Source organism: Xiphophorus hellerii, chromosome 5 (assembly GCF_003331165.1).
Source record: "Xiphophorus hellerii strain 12219 chromosome 5, Xiphophorus_hellerii-4.1, whole genome shotgun sequence".
Lineage (NCBI taxonomy): Eukaryota > Metazoa > Chordata > Actinopteri > Cyprinodontiformes > Poeciliidae > Xiphophorus > Xiphophorus hellerii.
The window spans coordinates 28113422-28131590 of record NC_045676.1 but is presented as its reverse complement, the minus strand read 5'-3'; the positions used below and the strand labels follow the sequence as shown (position 1 = coordinate 28131590).

Here is an 18169-nt window from a genome sequence, read left to right as displayed (position 1 = left end):
GCTGCATTTCAGACTTCTTGAGGTTAAGTAGCAGCTGCGTCAGAATTTATTTTTTACAAAATGAGGGATGAGGGAGTTCTAGCTAAAAAGGGAACAAAAAAAAAAAAATGCTGAAAGGAGAACAAGGTCTGTGTGAGCGGAGAACAGCAACTGTTAGAGGTTAAAGTATGGCAGTCCAGGATGAAGGTGGTGCTAAAGCGCCATCTTATGGTCAACGAACAAAATCACGGGTGCTGCTGCTGGGTGTGTTAGTTGTTTCCTGAAGCAGAACCAGAAAAAAAAAACAAGCAGGACATGAGTACATATGAAATGTCATTTACACAGTTGCTTTGCTCATGTTGTGCGAAACAAACGTGTAAATTTGAAACAAAACTCAAATCTGTGCTATCTTAACCTTGTGTAAGTTGACACCTCAAAAACAAGATGTGGGAGCTTGTTTGTTTGACGTCAATAATTCTTGAATATTAATTTAAAAAGTATATTCTTTGTCATTTATAAAAATATACTTTTCCCATGTAATAAGTGAAATATTCGGCCAGTGGAACTAGTACTTTATCATCAATATTAAGGAATTATTCACTGTCACCAGTGACCTCGCATGTCACCCAAAGTCAGTTATTTTGTTCCGTCTAATATACCACATCAGACTGTGAAATTAATTTTTATCTACATCTACGCTACAAAAACTTAGAAAGTGGAGAGAAGACAAATGACATAGTGTATGATAATTGCTGAAAAGTTACTTGTACGTTAATGAAGTTAACTTTTCTCTTATTTTAAGTGTACTAAGATATTTGCACTAGAAACTAGGTTAAAAAAATACTTGGTAAGATTTGGTGTTTTTGTAGAGTAGAGTTGGAGGTTATTGTTATCCTTAGACCTTAAACAGCATTAATCAGCTATAAAACACAGACGTTGAGATGAACGTTGTAATTTGTAAGACCTCATTATGTCTATAAGACCCATTACATTAGCAAACGTTAGCATGTGAAAGCCCTGGTTCTGGCCCGTTCGCTGGGGTCTTCCTGATAGTTTTTTGGGGCCCAACTGAGCCCCATCAGCCAAGGCTCATCAACCAGGTTCTGGCTGGTGAGCTCAGTCTAACTTTTGTCCAGTTTAAGCCTGTGACTCCGTCTTCTTTACCTGAGAGTCACTTAAACCCAACAGGTTCCCAGTGTTGTATAGTAACGAAGTAAAAATACTTCACTACTTTACTTAAGTATATTTTGGAGTACTTCATACTTTCCTCGAGTATGAAAATGTTTGATGACTTTCACTTTTACTTCACTATATTTCCGAACTTAATTGCGTACTTTTACTCCGATACATTTTCAATGTGTGGTTTAGTTACTCGTTACAAAAAAGCGAGAGAGAGAAACAAAGTGTTTTGACCCCACCTACTGATTAGCAAGTAGGCTACCGAACAAAGTCCGTAGCCTGGGCTTGTTCATCACCTCCAATAGGATACACCTGTTTCGCTTCTCCCATTGTTGGGGAAATCAGAAATCAGAACATCTTACAGCGGCCGGGTGGGAGGGACGAACACAGAAGAGTGCTGCCCGCACTGACGCGGCTCAGGGATTACGTGACACGCAGCGCCGTGCCCTATAATGCACTGTAAGCTATGTAATGTGTTTGAGGCAGTTGACCAAAATCCCGGACAATTTTTAAATTCCCCCCGGACATCTTTTTAGGTCTGAAAAGTAGGACATGTCCGGGAAAAAGAGGACGTCTGGTCACCCTAGTTCAATGGGGGACAGAAGCCATAGCGATAGCAATTTAGACTAAATTTAACGAATATAGGAAAGGCATGCAAGTTCAAAACCACAAACCATTAACATGTGCTACTCTTTAAAACTGGAACAATTTATTAGCAGGTTTCATTTTGCCTGCACTTGGTTGGGTACAGTATTTTAAGTTTATTTGACAAGTTTACCAAAATATAAGAAATGTCATTCAAACTTGCCTTGTTTTACTTTTTACTTGTACTTTTCATTACATTACTTGAGTACATCCATTTTTACAGTAATTTCCATACTTAAGTACAAGACGTTTCAGATACTTTAAGACTTTTACTCAAGTAACATTTCAGTCAGTGACTTCGACTTTTACCAAAGTCGTATTTTGGAGAGGTACTTGTACTTTTACTTGACTCTGAGATTTCAGTACTTTATACAACACTGCAGGTTCCCCCATTTGATGCTTGACTTTGTTTTTACGTCTCCACCCCTCTAGAGGACTCTGTCTGCTGTTGTTTGTTTTTTGTTTTTTTTTTACCACAGTTTGTCCTTATGTTCCTGTGAATTTAAAACAGTTCTATCTCAATTTTTAAAAACAAACTTTTCCCAGATCCCACAGCTCTTGCTAATAACAGGCCAACAAAAGAAAAATCTGTTAGTGATACGGTAAAAGCTAAACCGTCTTGCCCAAGGACACAACGAACCATTTTGCTAAACAGCAACATCTGATTCATGTAAATATCTTCAGATTTTCACCTCATTGTGTGTATTTGTACTGTGTGAAAAAGATGTAGTGAAATATTAGCATTAGCTAGCTAATTGAGCTCATTTTCTCAGTTCAGTTTATTTATATATAATGTCAATTCAAAACACATCGTCCCAAGGAACTTATAAAAAGAGCAAGTAGCAACGGAGGAAAAGAAAACTCTTCTCTGCTATTGTGTCTGCGTGGATGTTTGATTCGTCGCTCTTTGTGACTGTTTACCGTCAACTGAAATTGTTTTCTATTTTATTGTTTTCTGAACTGGCTAACATTACCCTATTCATAGTGTGTGTTTGTCATTGATGACTATTGTGTGGAACAATATGTCTTATTTGTCATCAATCAAAAAATGAGCCAGTTTTTGCAATTTGCTAAACCAGCTAGCTGCCATTACTGTCTGAATTGCTCTGGTGTTTCTGTGTGTGTTGGCTCTTGCGTGTTTGCATGCATGTTGCTAATCAGGTTTGTTTATAACTCAAACATATTTTTTTTACCTTTAAATTTCCTCATCCACTTATGGAAGAGTGTAGGATCTGTTGCTCATGAGTCTAAAGGCAAAAGTTCTTTGCCCCTTCCTATCCGCGCCTCTGTCCAAAGTCCGGAGCCAGTGGGCGACAGACAGACGTATGAGGTGGCCAGCGCTGGGCTAGTGTATTTATAACTGTAATTAGGTGTTTGCAAGGCAAACTTTGAGCATTTTTCTGTAAGGTCAATATCAGAATTGTCATTTCCAGGATGTGTCGTTGGGTCGGTTATATCTGTTTTGGAAGTATTTTGCAGTTTTGTAACGACACTTGTAATTTTAATGTTTATATTTATGCTGTACAGCACTTTGGTCCCTTGCGGTAATGTAAAACATTGGATTGGATTGGATTGATGGTAGCATTGAGAAAGGCATATTGGGCCCTTGTCCGCAGTGATACAGGCATCACCATGTCTTTAGTGGTGAAGGAAAAGCTGCGGCAAAAGCCAAAGTTTACAATTTTCAAATCTGTCTACGTATCACCCCTCTCCTAGGGTAACGAGACTGTGACATTTCTGACAAAGGGAAGCGGTTGCCGGTACAAGTGTGTGAAATTTACTTTGTCCATTAAATCTATTGAACCGGCTGTAATGGTACGATGCAGAACTCCATGATCCAGAGGAAAATTTGGAATAGAACCACTGGTCCTCATCGAAAGCGATCAGTTCTGGTGCTTTGGGCATCGGATCAAAATGGCCTCAAGACAAGTGGAAGATAATAACAGATTGGTGTTTGTGCGCTGAATGGTCCTCTTGAGAATGGCAAACAAGACTGTGTTACTGTCAATTTCTAATGCATTTTTTCCCCCAAACTCAGTCCAAGCCTTTGTATTTCAAGAGGAATGAGAAACAGAGCAGCGCTTGGTTCGCTGTGACCGCTGGAGTGCATGCAAGACAAAGGAGGAAGTTTCAGATTGAGCTGTTATAATCAACGGACAGTCTTCCTCTTTTTTTGTGTGTTTTTTTTGCTGTTTGAATTGTCATTTTCTTTATCAATTTCATCATAAACAATCGTTAAAACATTTCCGTGAGAAAACTCTTCAAAGTTACGCCGCTCTGAAGAGGAAGAAGAGGAAAAAAAATGAGAGAAAGAAAAGCAAACAGGAAGAGAAGATGTATGCAACTAGTAAGGAGGAGGGTGAGCATGAGAGAAGAAGAAGTAGAAGAAGAAGAAGAGCTAGCAAAGGGTGCATGAGGTGAAGAGGGAGGGAGAGACAGCGAGAGAGGGAGGTGTGCAACAATTTCCTGTAGTTGCATGCTGATCTGAGTCTCTCAACCTCTCCTCTCTGAGTTTGTGTGTCGCAGAGCAGAGCAGAGACGAAGCTGAGCGGAACAGGATGCAGGCGATCAAATGTGTGGTCGTTGGAGATGGGTACGCCATTATTTCTTCTTCACTTTTCTTGCCTTAGCTTCAGCTGCACTTCTGGGGTTGTCTCAAAGTTTAGATCAGTCGATGGAGATGGTGATGGTGATGACGATGCCAGAACCTGAGCTTTAGGTGTCAGGATTCCAGCAGAGAAATGAGGTTGAATCGGAGTTTCACCAACTTCCGCAGTGATGTGTCAATAACTCAAACGGAGAAGGTCCCGCGTTAAACCTGTAGCCTTCTCTGTGGTTTTTTTTTCTTTCCTTGTTTTGATGGTACTGATTTTGCTGTGTGGGCACTGAATGAGCCGTGCAGGTCACAACATGCAGGGAAATGCGTTGAAGGAGCAAAGTAAAAGTGCAACTGCCCCTTTTTAGAGAAAGGGGTTGAAACAGCTGTTTATTTAAAGGAGAAAATAAGAAGAAAAAAACAGAATTTGGTGAATTTATTTGCTTGAAACTCTTCTCTACTGACAAATTTGAACCATGTGTCACATAAATTAATAAAACAAACAAAAAAACCCCAAATTGCTTCTCAAAGCAACATCTTTGAGATGACTTTTGTCAGACTAAAGCTACTTTCCTTGCCTGGTTGAGCGATGAAAAAAGGCAGTTGACCCATCGGAGGTTTCACACAGGCAGTGCTGCTGCATTTCCTCATGTGCTGAGCTTCCTGTTGCACATCTCTGATTTAGAGATGTCAAGCAAGACGCAGAGGAACTAAGCAACAACACGCGAATAACGATGCTTATCAGTAAAAGTCAAAGCACGGGGGTGACGCTTCCACTGCCAAAAACGTAAAAGCGAACCGAGTGACAATCCAAAGGTCGAAGAAATAAGTGGAAAAGAGTAAAAAAAAAATTAGTCAACGGTAGGAGTTTTTACTTTTTTGTGTGTGTGTATCGGTGTGTGCGGATGAGTGTCAAAAACACACCACACAAAAACGCTCCTCTTTGGATGATTAAAAATAGATCACGACTTTAGGAACAGGCGTCCAAAAACCTGCCAGAAAAAGCGACCAACTCGTGTAAAACTGTTTATTTAATTGCTCTGACGGCAACATTTCCACGTTTCCTTGATGCAGCAGGCAGAGACTTCAGTTGCGCTGGTGACGCAACACCATGTCTCGGGCTCGGGCTTGCAAGCTGGACCTTGTGGAAACTATTAAAAGAAGCGGAGCAGCTGTGCGCTCTGGGGGAACACGTGTCTGTCGGTCTGACAGCGCAACTCCAAAAAGAGGAAGTCGGTTTTAGATTGCAGGGAAGTTTGCTCTTTGAATCTCCATATAACCTTCAAGTTAAACTTGACCGCTTTAAATATTTATGACCTGATGGGACGAGAGATTTAAAGTCCTTCACGAGTCAAAGTGGTTACAGTTTGACCTATAAAATATGCAAATCTAAAGGTATTTTAGAGAATGTGAACGAAGAAGGATGTCTTAGTAGAAGGATTTTTGCATGATTTTTTTTTTTTGGTGAACAGAGCGCCACATTTCATGAAATTACTTCAAAATTGATCAGAAATACCAATAAATGTGAAACTGTCACTTTCTAGGATAGACCAGTTAAATCCATGGCATTTTAAGCCGATGAAGATTTGACCAATAGCAGTACTTCAGTGAAGGAATTCAATATTTAAAAGCAAAGACTACACTTGCAAAAATGTTAACTTTATCCACTTTTTAAAATCCATCCATGCGCTGTTGCCATTAAGTAAAATATTTACCGGTGCAGTATTATGTGTTTTCCAGGCACATAGTGACATTTTATGGCACAATTAAGTAACTATGTTAGCTTCAGTTGTTATAAAAATGCTACATATAGGCAACATGACCTAAAAAGATTATCACTTCATAATTTATCACCATCAAATTGGGCCTCTGTCTCTTTAAAAACTCCTGCTCTTTCTTAAACTCCGCCTTCAGGAAGTCATCACAACATGGCTCCTCTATTAACCCTTTAACAACATTTTTACCAGTGTTTCACTGACAAGCAGCTCCTACAACGAGCTCAGCGGATCCTCAGTTCCACCAGGTGTTTGCTAATTGCTGCTGGCTAGTCTGAAGGAACCGAGCGGTGGGAGTTGTGGGGGGAAAGGAGCTCTGTGAGGCTTGGAAACTGCAGCTCTGAGGAGGAGCTTTGTCCTCAGAGGCGGAGCTAGGTCCAACCAGGCATTTTGCATGGTTGCCATGGAGATGAAATGATTTCTCAAACATGAATGAAAGAATTAAGGCAATACTCCTGGCATGTTTTTGATGAGTGGATAACATTATAACATGATTTAAAGTAGAAAAACTAAAGTCTAAAAACTAAAGTCTATTTAACACAATCCTGCCTCAGTGTTTATATCTCATATTTTTTTGTTCTTAGTCCAAGACATTTTCCTACGTTGCACTGTAGGTTGATTTAGAGTATTCTGGATGACTGGGAGGGAACCAGCAATGCCCTGACTAAACGACAGCTACTCTCTCACCTGACCTACAACAGGGACATTTTTATTTGACAAGTATTTTTTACATCCACTACAAACCGTAATCAGTAATCATAAAAGTCCAATAGTGTACAACTGTCTGCACTCAACGGGCCAGCCGCCATCGCCCATCAATGACAGGCTGGGACCAAAATCAGGGACATTTGTCAACCTATCAGATTGACTTCATGAAAAGATGGCGCAGTTTGAACCTGATGGAACATTGTAGTACGACTACACAAAAAAACAAGTCTGAGGAGAAAACCAAAAACGATTGCAGGAAACGACAGCAGAGAAGAAAAATGTATGTTTACTCTGAATCAATATGCGTGTTAATAGAAACTAAAACACTTCAGAAATGTTTGCCTTTTTTATCTCAGACTCAGCAAATGTATTCACAATCATAACATAAAGAAGTGAAAGTAATGGGAATGAATTTCGCATCAGCTAAAAATATGAAGCGTAGCTTCATTCAAAACCACAATGTAGACATTTATTCAGGCGATAATCATAAGGCTGATCTCATCCAGTCCACGTTGTACCGTTTTGGTTTTCTATGGTATGAAGAGAAACTTACAGAAATGTGTATTACAAGTTTGATATTTACAGTGTGTGTCTGTAAATTACTGTTGCCACAATGTTACATTCTTCACTTTTTTTCTATTTGAATAATTGTCTGATATTGGGGTGAAAGGCTATTGGTTCTTTTGTTGTTGTTTTTTTTAACCCAAAGATGTTTTAGCTATAAATGACATAGGCCTTTATTTATGCAGAGAACTCAAATAATTATTGGCTGAATTCATAAAGCAAGTAGGGTCAACTTCTGTTCGCTTACCTTGGCCATCTTCATCAGTGCATACTGAACGTCTGCATAGCATAGGATGAGATTAATTTGTGTGATTAAAGAGGAGTAGCTCTTGTATAAAATTAAAATGCTCGTGCCACAGAATTTTTCAACATGTAAAAAAAAAAAATGGTGGCCAGACTTAGATTGGAAATCAAATTGTATGTCCTCTTACATCATATATTATATCATCCAGTAAAGTTTTTGCTATTATGTTAGTGCACCAGGGTGACACAATAATTCACGTTTCTATGTTGGTTTGCTGAGGTTTTACCTCACGAAACTCTGGATCGCTAAAATAGACCGTCATTGTTGTAAACATACATTTTTTGGCAGCATTTTTCTTTTATGTTTCGGTGTGTGTAACTAGTGCTGCAGTTCTGGACTGAAAACAAAAAAGACTCCTAAAATATGCAAAAATATGAAACGAAGTAAAGCATAAAAAAAGGAGTGTTTTAGGATTTAGTGGATTTCACTTTATGTTTAGGGTTTAGGCTTAAAATGGCTGGTTCCTGTTTTCAGCTTCTACTGATGTTTCTGAAACACTTCCTTTCTGACACTCGAACACTTCACCACTCGGCTCGCACACGCCCACACCCACACACACACACACACACCCACCCACACCCGCACACACACCCCCACACACAAGCCCACACCCGCACACACACACATTCATGCACACAAATAATGGCAATAAGTCATAGAATGCAGTCGTTTAAAACCCTACCTTTACTCAGCATCTGGCTTCGTGCCGAACCTTTTCAGTTTACCAGATAGATAGATAGATAGATAGATAGATAGATAGATAGATAGATAGATAGATGGAAAGATGGATAGATGGATGGATGGATGGATGGATGGATGGATAGATAGATAGATAGATAGATAGATAGATAGACATCTTGTTTTATAACTTTGTCAGAAGCTGGTTGTTAGGGGGGAAAAAACAGTTGCACGTCAAACTGTGCAGTGGTGAACTATCATAATTATATAAAAACATAAGTATGTGGAAAAAAACCCACCTTGTTAGAAAACGAGAACATTTCAGACACAACATCAAGAGATGTACTTTCAGGGGAAAACACGTTCAAACAAATTCCTCAGAAGTTTTATTCAGAACCTCGTCTGCTTGAAGTACGGTTTTTTTTTCGTTATTTATTTATTTTTTTTTTTCTGTGAATCGGCGACACGTTGTTGTTGTTGTTGTTAAACACTAAGAGCAAATTCCTGGAACAAAATTAGAAGCGGGCCAGTCGGTGCTTGTTGACCGGCCTCTCTCCTGCGCTGCTCCGTCCCTGCGGTTGTTGAAGCAGCCGGTTTGGCGAGCTCCCGTAATCACTCCCATTCCGCCTGGTTTTACAGCCCTGCAGTGATGTTTTTTACGGTTTACTTTAAAGTTGTTTTATTCTGCGCCCTGAGTCTAAGGTTGGCTCTTGAGCGCGGCGATTTGCAACTCGGAATAAGTTTTGCAAGTTCTGCAGTTTTTCCATGCGATTCCTTATGGCCTGAAATGTCACAGAATCCAAACCGGGCAAGTTTCTTAAAGTTTGAAGACCTGTTTTTTTTCCCTCCCACTTTTAAACAACTCTGCAAATAAGTAGGTCACCGCCGCAGTAACTAATTTCAGTTCGTGTGCTTGATGCATCATTTCCTGTCAGTGCAAGATGTCTTCTCTTTTTTTCTAATTCTAGTTGCATTATGAAGATTTAATCAATAAATATGTTGCATTGAAATAAACATGCTATAACTCATTATTGTTTTGGGTCATGTTACGAATCTTCTCAAAGGGCCCGTTGTGATGGGTTTCTATGCGTTGATAGAAACCCATCAACAAAAATACTAATAAAAAGGTGTGTCTGCATTCAGTGACAACTTTTTAAAATTAAATAGTGCTGAACATCTTCACATTGATCAGTACCCCAAGGACCTGGTTCTGATTTTAAAATATCTGCAAGGAATTTAGCAATATTTGCGCATTTCTGAATGTGACTTTTTGTTACTCGCCATATCAATTATGAGGTGTAACTTGACCTCACTAAAGCTGCAGTATTTAACTTTTATATATGTATATAAAAGTCAAGACATTGACTTTCAAACATTGAAACTGTCGAGACATTGCAACAGTTTGGCATCAGGCAGATATTCTGCCTTCCCCCAGTGCAAACTAGAAACAACCAATCAGAGCCAGGAGGCGGGTCTTAGCGCTGTCAATCACAATCTTGCATGGCGCCCTCCCTCCCTTGCGCTCTGCTACTCTGCAGCTACCAAAGACTGTTGTGACTACTGCCACCTGCAGGTGGGAGTTAGATCGCTTAAGGATCTGTTGATTTTTGCGTGAATTGTCATGATGGCGGATTCGCGAAAAACTGGAGGGACTGATTGGTGTGTTTTGGCAACATACAAAAATAAAAAACTGGTTTGATTTGATCGATAAAATAATATTTGAGCATACAACTGTTCTATTTATGCATCCCTTTGGAGACTAGGGGGCCTCATAAGCAGCTAATGCAGGCCAGATTTGGCCCCCGGGCCTTGAGTTTGACACATGTGCTCTACAGTGACATTTCCTTGATATTACCCAGTGATTGTTGTTTCTTTTGTTACAGAGCTGTGGGTAAAACATGTCTTCTCATCAGCTATACCACCAATGCCTTCCCTGGGGAGTACATTCCTACAGTGTGAGTATAATACACACACGCCTACACGCCCACACACACACACACACACACATTTTCTGCTTTTAGGTTTTAAGGTTACACCTAAAATCCAGGCATACATGGACATTTGTCTGGAGCAACGCAAACAACTCAGGAACAATTTGAAATATTTCGACTTTTGCCTTCTTCATGACAATAACAACCGACACGTGCCGCTGTAGATATCTGGAAGCGCTAACAGGGGCAGGTTGGGACAAGCAGCGACCCTCAGAGGAAGACATGCCTCTTTTCAAACTCGAGCGTCTTCGAAGCTTAGGAGAGGAGCAACAGGAAGAGACCTTTTCGCTCACATTTCCTTTCTACGTGTCACTGTGCCACTGACCCACAAACACCACAGAGTGCTTCATGAGAGGCATCACAGTGCAGGAGGACATGTTGCACTCGCTCGGTTGCAACATGTACTCTGACAGACTATGACTCAATTTGTAAAAAATTTAAAAAAAATTATCTTGACAAATTTAAAATAAACTATTTTGCATCATTCAGTTTTAAAGAAAAGCAAAAATTTTATCAGCTGATCATTTTTTTTCTTTTGGAAACCAAAAGGAGGGCAGAGTGGGCAAGTACTCTATTTGGCTTTTTTTTTTTAAACAAATTGAGGAGTAAAGACTAGTTTCACTGATATAATTTATTGGAATCCAGTTACACTTGATGATTAAACTACAGTATGCTAGCAGACAGCCCCAACCTGTAGCTTACCACAGTATGTTAAACTGTAGCTTAGCTACCACAGTATGTTAAACTGTAGCTTAGCTACCACAGTATGTTAAACTGTAGCTTAGCTACCACAGTATGTTAAGCTACAGTTTAACATACTGTTGCTTGCTAAGCTACTAGTTGGGGCTTACTGCTAACATACTTTAGATTGTTAAGATAACAAATATGTTAGCTAACATTCTTAAATTAGCGTGTGAGCTATGTTAGCTTAACAAACTAGCATCTTGTTAGCTTACAGCTATATTACCTATAAGCTAACATACTTGTTAAGCTTTACGATCCAGCTGCTCGCCTCCAGCTACCGGAGTCTGTGACACCGGCACTTCTTGAAACCAGGTCTCAGAGTGAAACTTGTCTGTAAAAACCCCCAGCTAGAGGAGGTGTGAAGGCGCACATGTGCAGAATGCATGCATGAGCAAAATAACATTGAAAACAACGGCGGCTCGCATTGTGCTGTGTGTGTCGTTTCTGATAAGAAATATGTGTTACATGAGACGGGCCACTGTTTTAAATGAGGTGGATGCTAAAGATCAAAAGTTCAAGGATATGTTAAAATCACAGCGCCATGTGGTGGCCTGGCATGACAGCTGCAGCGGATTTGAAGAGTCTTTGTGGTCTAGTCTAAACATTGAACTTCTCTCCAATCAACATCTGAAAATAGCGGCAGTTTTTAAACAGTGGTCTCATGTAAACGTAGCCACAATTGCTTACATGGCAGAGTTTGTCTCTGGGGGCGGAGTCGTCATAAGGGGCTAATAAGCCAATCAGAAGCAGACTCTTTGAGTTACATGAAAGATATATCATGCTAGAAATAATGTCTGTCAGTCTATTCCTGTAAGCTAAAACCTTATGGCAATTTTAGTTTTCACATTCGAGTACATCATACACAATTATTATGCTAAGTAAAATGAGTTTCACATGATGTATTTAACACAAAAGTAATCAGCAATTAAAATCACAACAGAGTTTGGATATTTTTGCAACTTCCTGATTTTCTAAACTGGCTAAATAAAATTATTACTGTCATGCATTCAGGTCAAACTTTGATCAGCATAGCTGTCAAGGTCATGTTCTGCCCGGCTAGCTTTGTGGGTATTCTGTCATTTTCTGTGTCTGGTCACATTTTTTAAAATGTTCTTTTCATTGTTGCTGTTCCTATTCATACCTCACCCATTTCATTTAATTCTTTATAGAGAACCACTTTTAAATGCCAGCTTCCTCAACATAATGACAGAGTTCTACAAACGCCCGAAAGTCTACTACAGTGTTTTGTTTTGGCCGTGTACCGTGATATTAGCACCTCGGAAAATGTTCCCCTTACATTTATTGGTGCTTTTTATTTGTTATTCAGTGATTAAAAGGAAGAAAATAGGCTGGCTTCTTCATGTACTATTCTTGAAGATACATCATGTTTCAGGGGATTCTTTTATTCTAATTTTAGGTTTAGAGGTCCAAGCGTATTAGTCATTGTTAGGATCATCCAAGTAATAGTGCAGTCCAGGTTAAACTTTTCCTTTCTGTTCATCCTCTGACTCTTTTGGGTCATTTTATTGTCATTATTGATAATGACACTATTGTTAGATAAGCTGTTGCTTTCACATGTTTGGTAAATTGTAGTGAACCCACTTGGTTTGAAGAGAAGCAACCTCCTCAGTTTTAATGTTGGTTTTTCATGTTTAACAGAGATGGCTTATTTTAAACAACTGGAGTTTCCTGCCTGAAATGTGTTCATTACTGTCCCTTTAAAAAGTAATAGGAACGACTAAATCTTTTGGATTTAAACATCTATTATTTTTTATTAAAATGTTTCAATGGGATCAGTTGGCTTGATCTATAACTTAAGGCAAATGCGTACACCCACAGATCCAAAACTACAGCACCAGACAGAAAGAGACTTTGCCACACAATAATCACCAATGATTTTTTTCTTCTTACCAAAATTAGTAAAATAGCTAAATAAATAAATCAGAAAACAGTTCACTTTTTAATTGCTGCAAGTTTGAACTGTCTGAGACGGACATATGAGAGCTAATTTGAGCAAATGTGTGACACAGAAGCAAAACTGAAGCTGAATGTTTGAACTTTGCTAAAGGGAAACGTGGCTTTGACCCTAGAAGAGGAAGTCAAACATGCATTGTCATGCTTTGGCTTGGCTTTGCATTGCAGTTTTATGTTCTTAGCTTTAGAAAAAAAAAATATGTATATATATATATATATATATATATATATATATATATATACAGTGCAGCTTTGTTTTGAAGCAACAACCATGCTGTGTTTTTATTTCAGAAATCATTTTTGGTGAAAAATACACCTGCTCAAAGAGGAGTCTGTAGTGTTTAATTTCGGCCACTAAGTGGCAGTGTTGCTTAAAATTTTGATCTGTAAATCGCTCCTAAATAAATGACTTATTCTTATTGTTTTATGACATCACAAAGTCTCTTGGGTTCTTTCTAAGAGGCATTATTTTTATTTATTTTTTCGTTTTCTAGTTTGTTTGTTTGTTTTTTTTGGCGCTAGTAGGCCTTATTTGAAAGTATTCTGGTAGGAAAGGGAAGGAGGTAAAGACATGCAGCAAAGAAACCGAGGACGGTAAAGGTCACGTCCAGGTCTCGGTGTGGGGCTCGCGCTCTAATCACTGCGCCATATTCCTATTTTCTTCTTCTTCTTCTTCTTCTTTGTATCCTTTCCTATTTCAAATTGTTCATATAACTTTACTGTGTGTCTGTGGCGCCAACAAATCAACTGACCCATAGCTTAAATCGCTTGTTAAGTTGAAGGCTCACTTACTGGCTCTCTGACGGACGACTGACCTTCTGTGTTTTCCAGCTTTGACAACTACTCGGCTAATGTGATGGTGGACAGCAAGCCGGTGAACTTGGGCCTCTGGGATACAGCAGGACAGGAGGATTACGACAGGCTCCGCCCGCTGTCCTATCCACAGACGGTATGCAGTCGCACGCCAGGCGCTTCATTAGAAAACAAAATCCATCTTAAACCCCAGCTGTGGAGAGTGATGCGATTTAAATTGCAGCTGTCAAATTTATACCAAATGTCAGTCTGACGGAGCCGTGTTCTCATTGATTGGAGCAACAGGGAGGGAAATAAAAGAAAAGTGTTTGTTCATGATGACGCAGACAGTAAAAGGAAATGAACCATCTGTCTTTCAAAAAAAATATTGAGGCGATAAGACACTGCTGCATACAGCTTTTTAAAGATGGAGAGACAAGTTGCCAGATCAATATCTGGTCATTTATAAGTCAGTAGACGTTTAAGCTGATGATTAAATATCCCACCAACCACATAAATTTAAGATGAACAATCTTTTTTTCTTTTTTCTATTTTGGTCTATCTAGGACGTCTTCCTCATCTGTTTTTCCCTGGTCAGCCCAGCCTCGTATGAGAACGTCAGAGCCAAGGTGAGTCTCAGTTTCTTACACCAAAAAGCTTTCTATAAGTCGAATTTATGTGGCAACTTACTGTATCATACAATGACATGCAACATAAAGTGATTTACAAGAATAAACAAGAAGCCCCAAGAAGCAAACAACACAATAAAACTGTTATAAAGGATTTGTGTTGGTACATTGAATTAACACTTATATTTCTAAAAGTAATCAGGGAAGAAGAATGTTTTTAAGAAAATAAAGCTGGTGTAATTACACTGATCTAAACCAACAATCACTTGTCTCCAGTTTGAGTCGATTCAGTTCGGTTTGTCAATTTGCAACAATGTCATCTCAAGGCTCTTTTTATCAGGTAAAGGTTCAAATCATATCAAGAACTGCATAATCATATCACTTACAATACATCACAATCATATAGATAGATTTCAATTTGATTTTGTACTCAAAATTTGATCCTAATTGCAAAACAGAGAAGTTAAATTGAGCTCAAGAAGCAACTTTCATAATTGTTTGAGTCTAATAAATGCCCAACAAGAATCCAGTAAAGGTAGCAGCAGCATGATTCATTTGGTAATTCTCACAACTAGTGTGCGTCAATCCGATGGTGCAAGCAATGCTATTAAGATGGCTGCATTTGTCAGTCAAATACCACATCCATTACAGACTAATGGACAGGAAGAAGTGAGTGTAGAAGTGACAAAGGGAAGGGTGGATGAGAAAAAACGACGATGAGGCAGAAAACAAATGGGAGAAACGTCTGTGACATTAAGATGAAAGGTCACAGCTGCAATTCTGACAATAACCTGTTTATTCTTAAAGAAGTAAAAGGCGGCTATGTTTGATTTGTGTTGCAGCACTTAAATAAAGTTCTCTTGGTGGCTGTCTTTGTTTTCAGTGGTACCCAGAGGTTCGTCACCACTGCCCATCCACCCCCATCATCCTGGTGGGCACCAAGCTGGATCTGAGGGATGAGAAGGAGACCATTGAGAAGCTGAAGGAAAAGAAGCTGGCCCCCATCACTTACCCACAGGGTCTCGCTCTGGCTAAGGAGATAGGTAAGTTGGGGCGTGGCGATGGTGTGTTGGGTAGAGCGAGCAATGCAACCCGTGTTCGGAGCCTTCAGCTCTTGTCACGGCTCGTTGACTTTTGCCAAATGTCTTCTCCCTCTCTCACAACCCTCTTGTGTACTGTGAAATAAAGGCCGCCAAAGCCAAAACATCCTTACAAAAAAGAGAGAGGTAAATAGCACTTGTGATGTCTTCTTAACGTTTTGAATGTCTTCATGTCCTTCCTTTACTACCATAAAACTAGAAATCGCTGCAATTTACCCTGTTGCTGAATATATGCGTTATTTGAAGGTTTATTTGCATGTATGTGTGTCGTTCTCCGTGCGTTCAGACGCCGTAAAGTACCTGGAGTGCTCTGCCTTGACTCAGCGCGGCTTGAAAACTGTGTTCGATGAGGCCATCCGGGCCGTGCTCTGCCCCCAGCCTGCCAAGGTCAAGAAGACCGCTTGTTCAATGCTGTAAAAGGTGAGGCACACGTGGAGAAAGGGGGCAGGACGTTTAGGAAAACAACATTTTGTACAGTTTGCAACACGGACAAGGAGAATAAAATGAGTCACAGTTAAAAAGAAAAAAAAAAAGGTAGAATTACGGAAACAAAGTTTCTGAAGAATTAGAAATGACCTTGACGGAAACATGATGTACAGGTTGACCTGCTTTAGAAATCGGTGTACTTTCTTTGGTCGTCAGTCTGCCTTTAGGCTCCACTGGAAAATAACTGCTAAACCAACCGGATGGTGGCAGACTCCATTACTTTGATCGCTGTTTTGGGTTTCAAGTCTAATATCTGCAATAACTACAGAATATGCAGAAGGTTTGGCATCAAACCCAAACACAACCTTATGGTCTGTATGGAGAATTATTAGCTGCCAGGACTGCTAGCTCATGACTGTAGATGAGGTAGCATTGCCCCAAACAAAGACCTAACCCATCCAGCCACTTCCTGCTCCATCCTTCCATCACTTATGAACAACCTGAATTGAATTATTTTAGGCCTGAATTGAATTAGGCAATTTATTTATGCCTAAATAAATTGAATTATTTAGGCATACTGAGGAAAGCCCTCAGAGTTAGCAACCGACTGTCTGTACATGGAAACTGTCAATAAACAAAAACACAAGTCTCTTACTTGAAGTACTAAATTCTGCATGTTTATCTGCAGCTGTAAAACATTCAGTCAGTTTTTCAAGGAAATAGAAGCTGTTGTTACTTGGAGTTTAGCCATAAATGAACCTTAGTTCACACTTGTTACCTCAGTTTCCATCTCCAGCAACACCGTATTCACTCAGTCAGCTCATTTATTTCACTACTTCTCATTAACAGTAATAATATCCTTATCTACAAAACTTAGACAAAAAACGTAGCAGAGTCGTAACAGAGAGTCAAAAATAAAAAAAAATTTTCTTAAACCTGCTTGCGCTAGCTAGCTAAGCTGGAACAGCTAGCTTAAGTGCTAGCTACTGTTAAGCTAGCACTTAAGAGTAAGCTGTAGTAAGTTCTTTACTACAGCAAAACATCAGTAATTATAGTGAACACATTAGGGAAGAAACATTTAAACCTTTTTAAATGACTCAATTTTGGTTTCCTGCTGTTTTGGAATTAATACAATAATTGCATCCTTGCTGTACAGTAGAAAAGCAATATGCTGAGAAATTGTGATTTTTTTTCACCAGAGCATGATATGGAATAGTAAGTCTCTGAGCTGCTGTAATTAAAAAAAAACACAACCTTTTATTAATTTTGAGAACATGTTTTTCAATGAATATCCTGTATGATTTACATTTCTGCTTCAATGTGTGATTTATGTACGTTGTGTTTGAACAGGACAGGACAGGAGCAACGCCAGGCATTCAGACTGCTGACTCTGCCTTAAGAGAAGATTTTAAAGTTCTTTTGTCAAAGTTTCTTATAAATCTCCACTGTAATTTTATAAAACACCTGGACAGTTACGGTTAAATAGCAGCAAACATCTATTAGCAGCCTTCTAATACTGAGCAATATGGATGCTGCAAGAGATTCGACTTCTCTGTCTAATATGGAAAATTCTCATAGTAACTGTCCCAGGTTTGCACACTGTGTTATCACTCTATGAGCTTATGAGAAATGTATATGTTACTTTTTTTTGGTGTGTCTAATTTACAATCCTAAAAGAAAAATAGTAGTTGTGCAACATATCAGAGTAACCATTCTTATTGCAAGCAGTGTTTCCATGAGATGTGTTCAAGGTGTACCGTTGAGACGCTTAATATAAATGCATGAATAAAAAATATCTTGATCAAAAGTGTTGTAATAAATAGATATATTTGTTATGGTGTTTAAAAATAATAATAAAAACTCACAAACAAAGTCAAGTTTTCCATGAGAATGAATTATGTGAATTCATTTGTGAAAAAGTTTCCCTCCCCGCGTGTCGCGCTGCCAGATGTGCATCACGGTTTGCATGTGCCGCTGCAGCAATGGATGAGCGAGCGTCTGAGATAATGGTGATTTATCTGATGGCATTCCTGCCATCTGTTATGAGCCTCATCCGTCTCACTTTGCCTTCCTGAAGGGCAAGAC

General features: G+C 39.2%; 1 protein-coding gene across 2 annotated transcripts; it reads left to right on the top strand.

Annotated features, from left to right (window-relative positions):
* Positions 1–4239: 4239 nt before the first annotated feature.
* Positions 4240–17956, top strand: rac2 (Rac family small GTPase 2). Of its 2 annotated transcripts, none has more exons than XM_032563344.1 (7): positions 4240–4396; positions 10312–10383; positions 13969–14086; positions 14496–14558; positions 15442–15601; positions 15945–16078; positions 17435–17956. In XM_032563344.1, exons 1-6 carry the CDS (start codon positions 4362–4364, stop codon positions 16073–16075), a joined length of 579 nt encoding a protein of 192 aa, XP_032419235.1. In that variant the 5' UTR covers positions 4240–4361; the 3' UTR covers positions 16076–16078; positions 17435–17956. The 2 variants fall into 2 exon arrangements, with proteins under 2 accessions (XP_032419235.1, XP_032419234.1); XM_032563343.1 differs by having other exon boundaries at positions 15945–16079; positions 17431–17956.
* Positions 17957–18169: the final 213 nt, after the last annotated feature.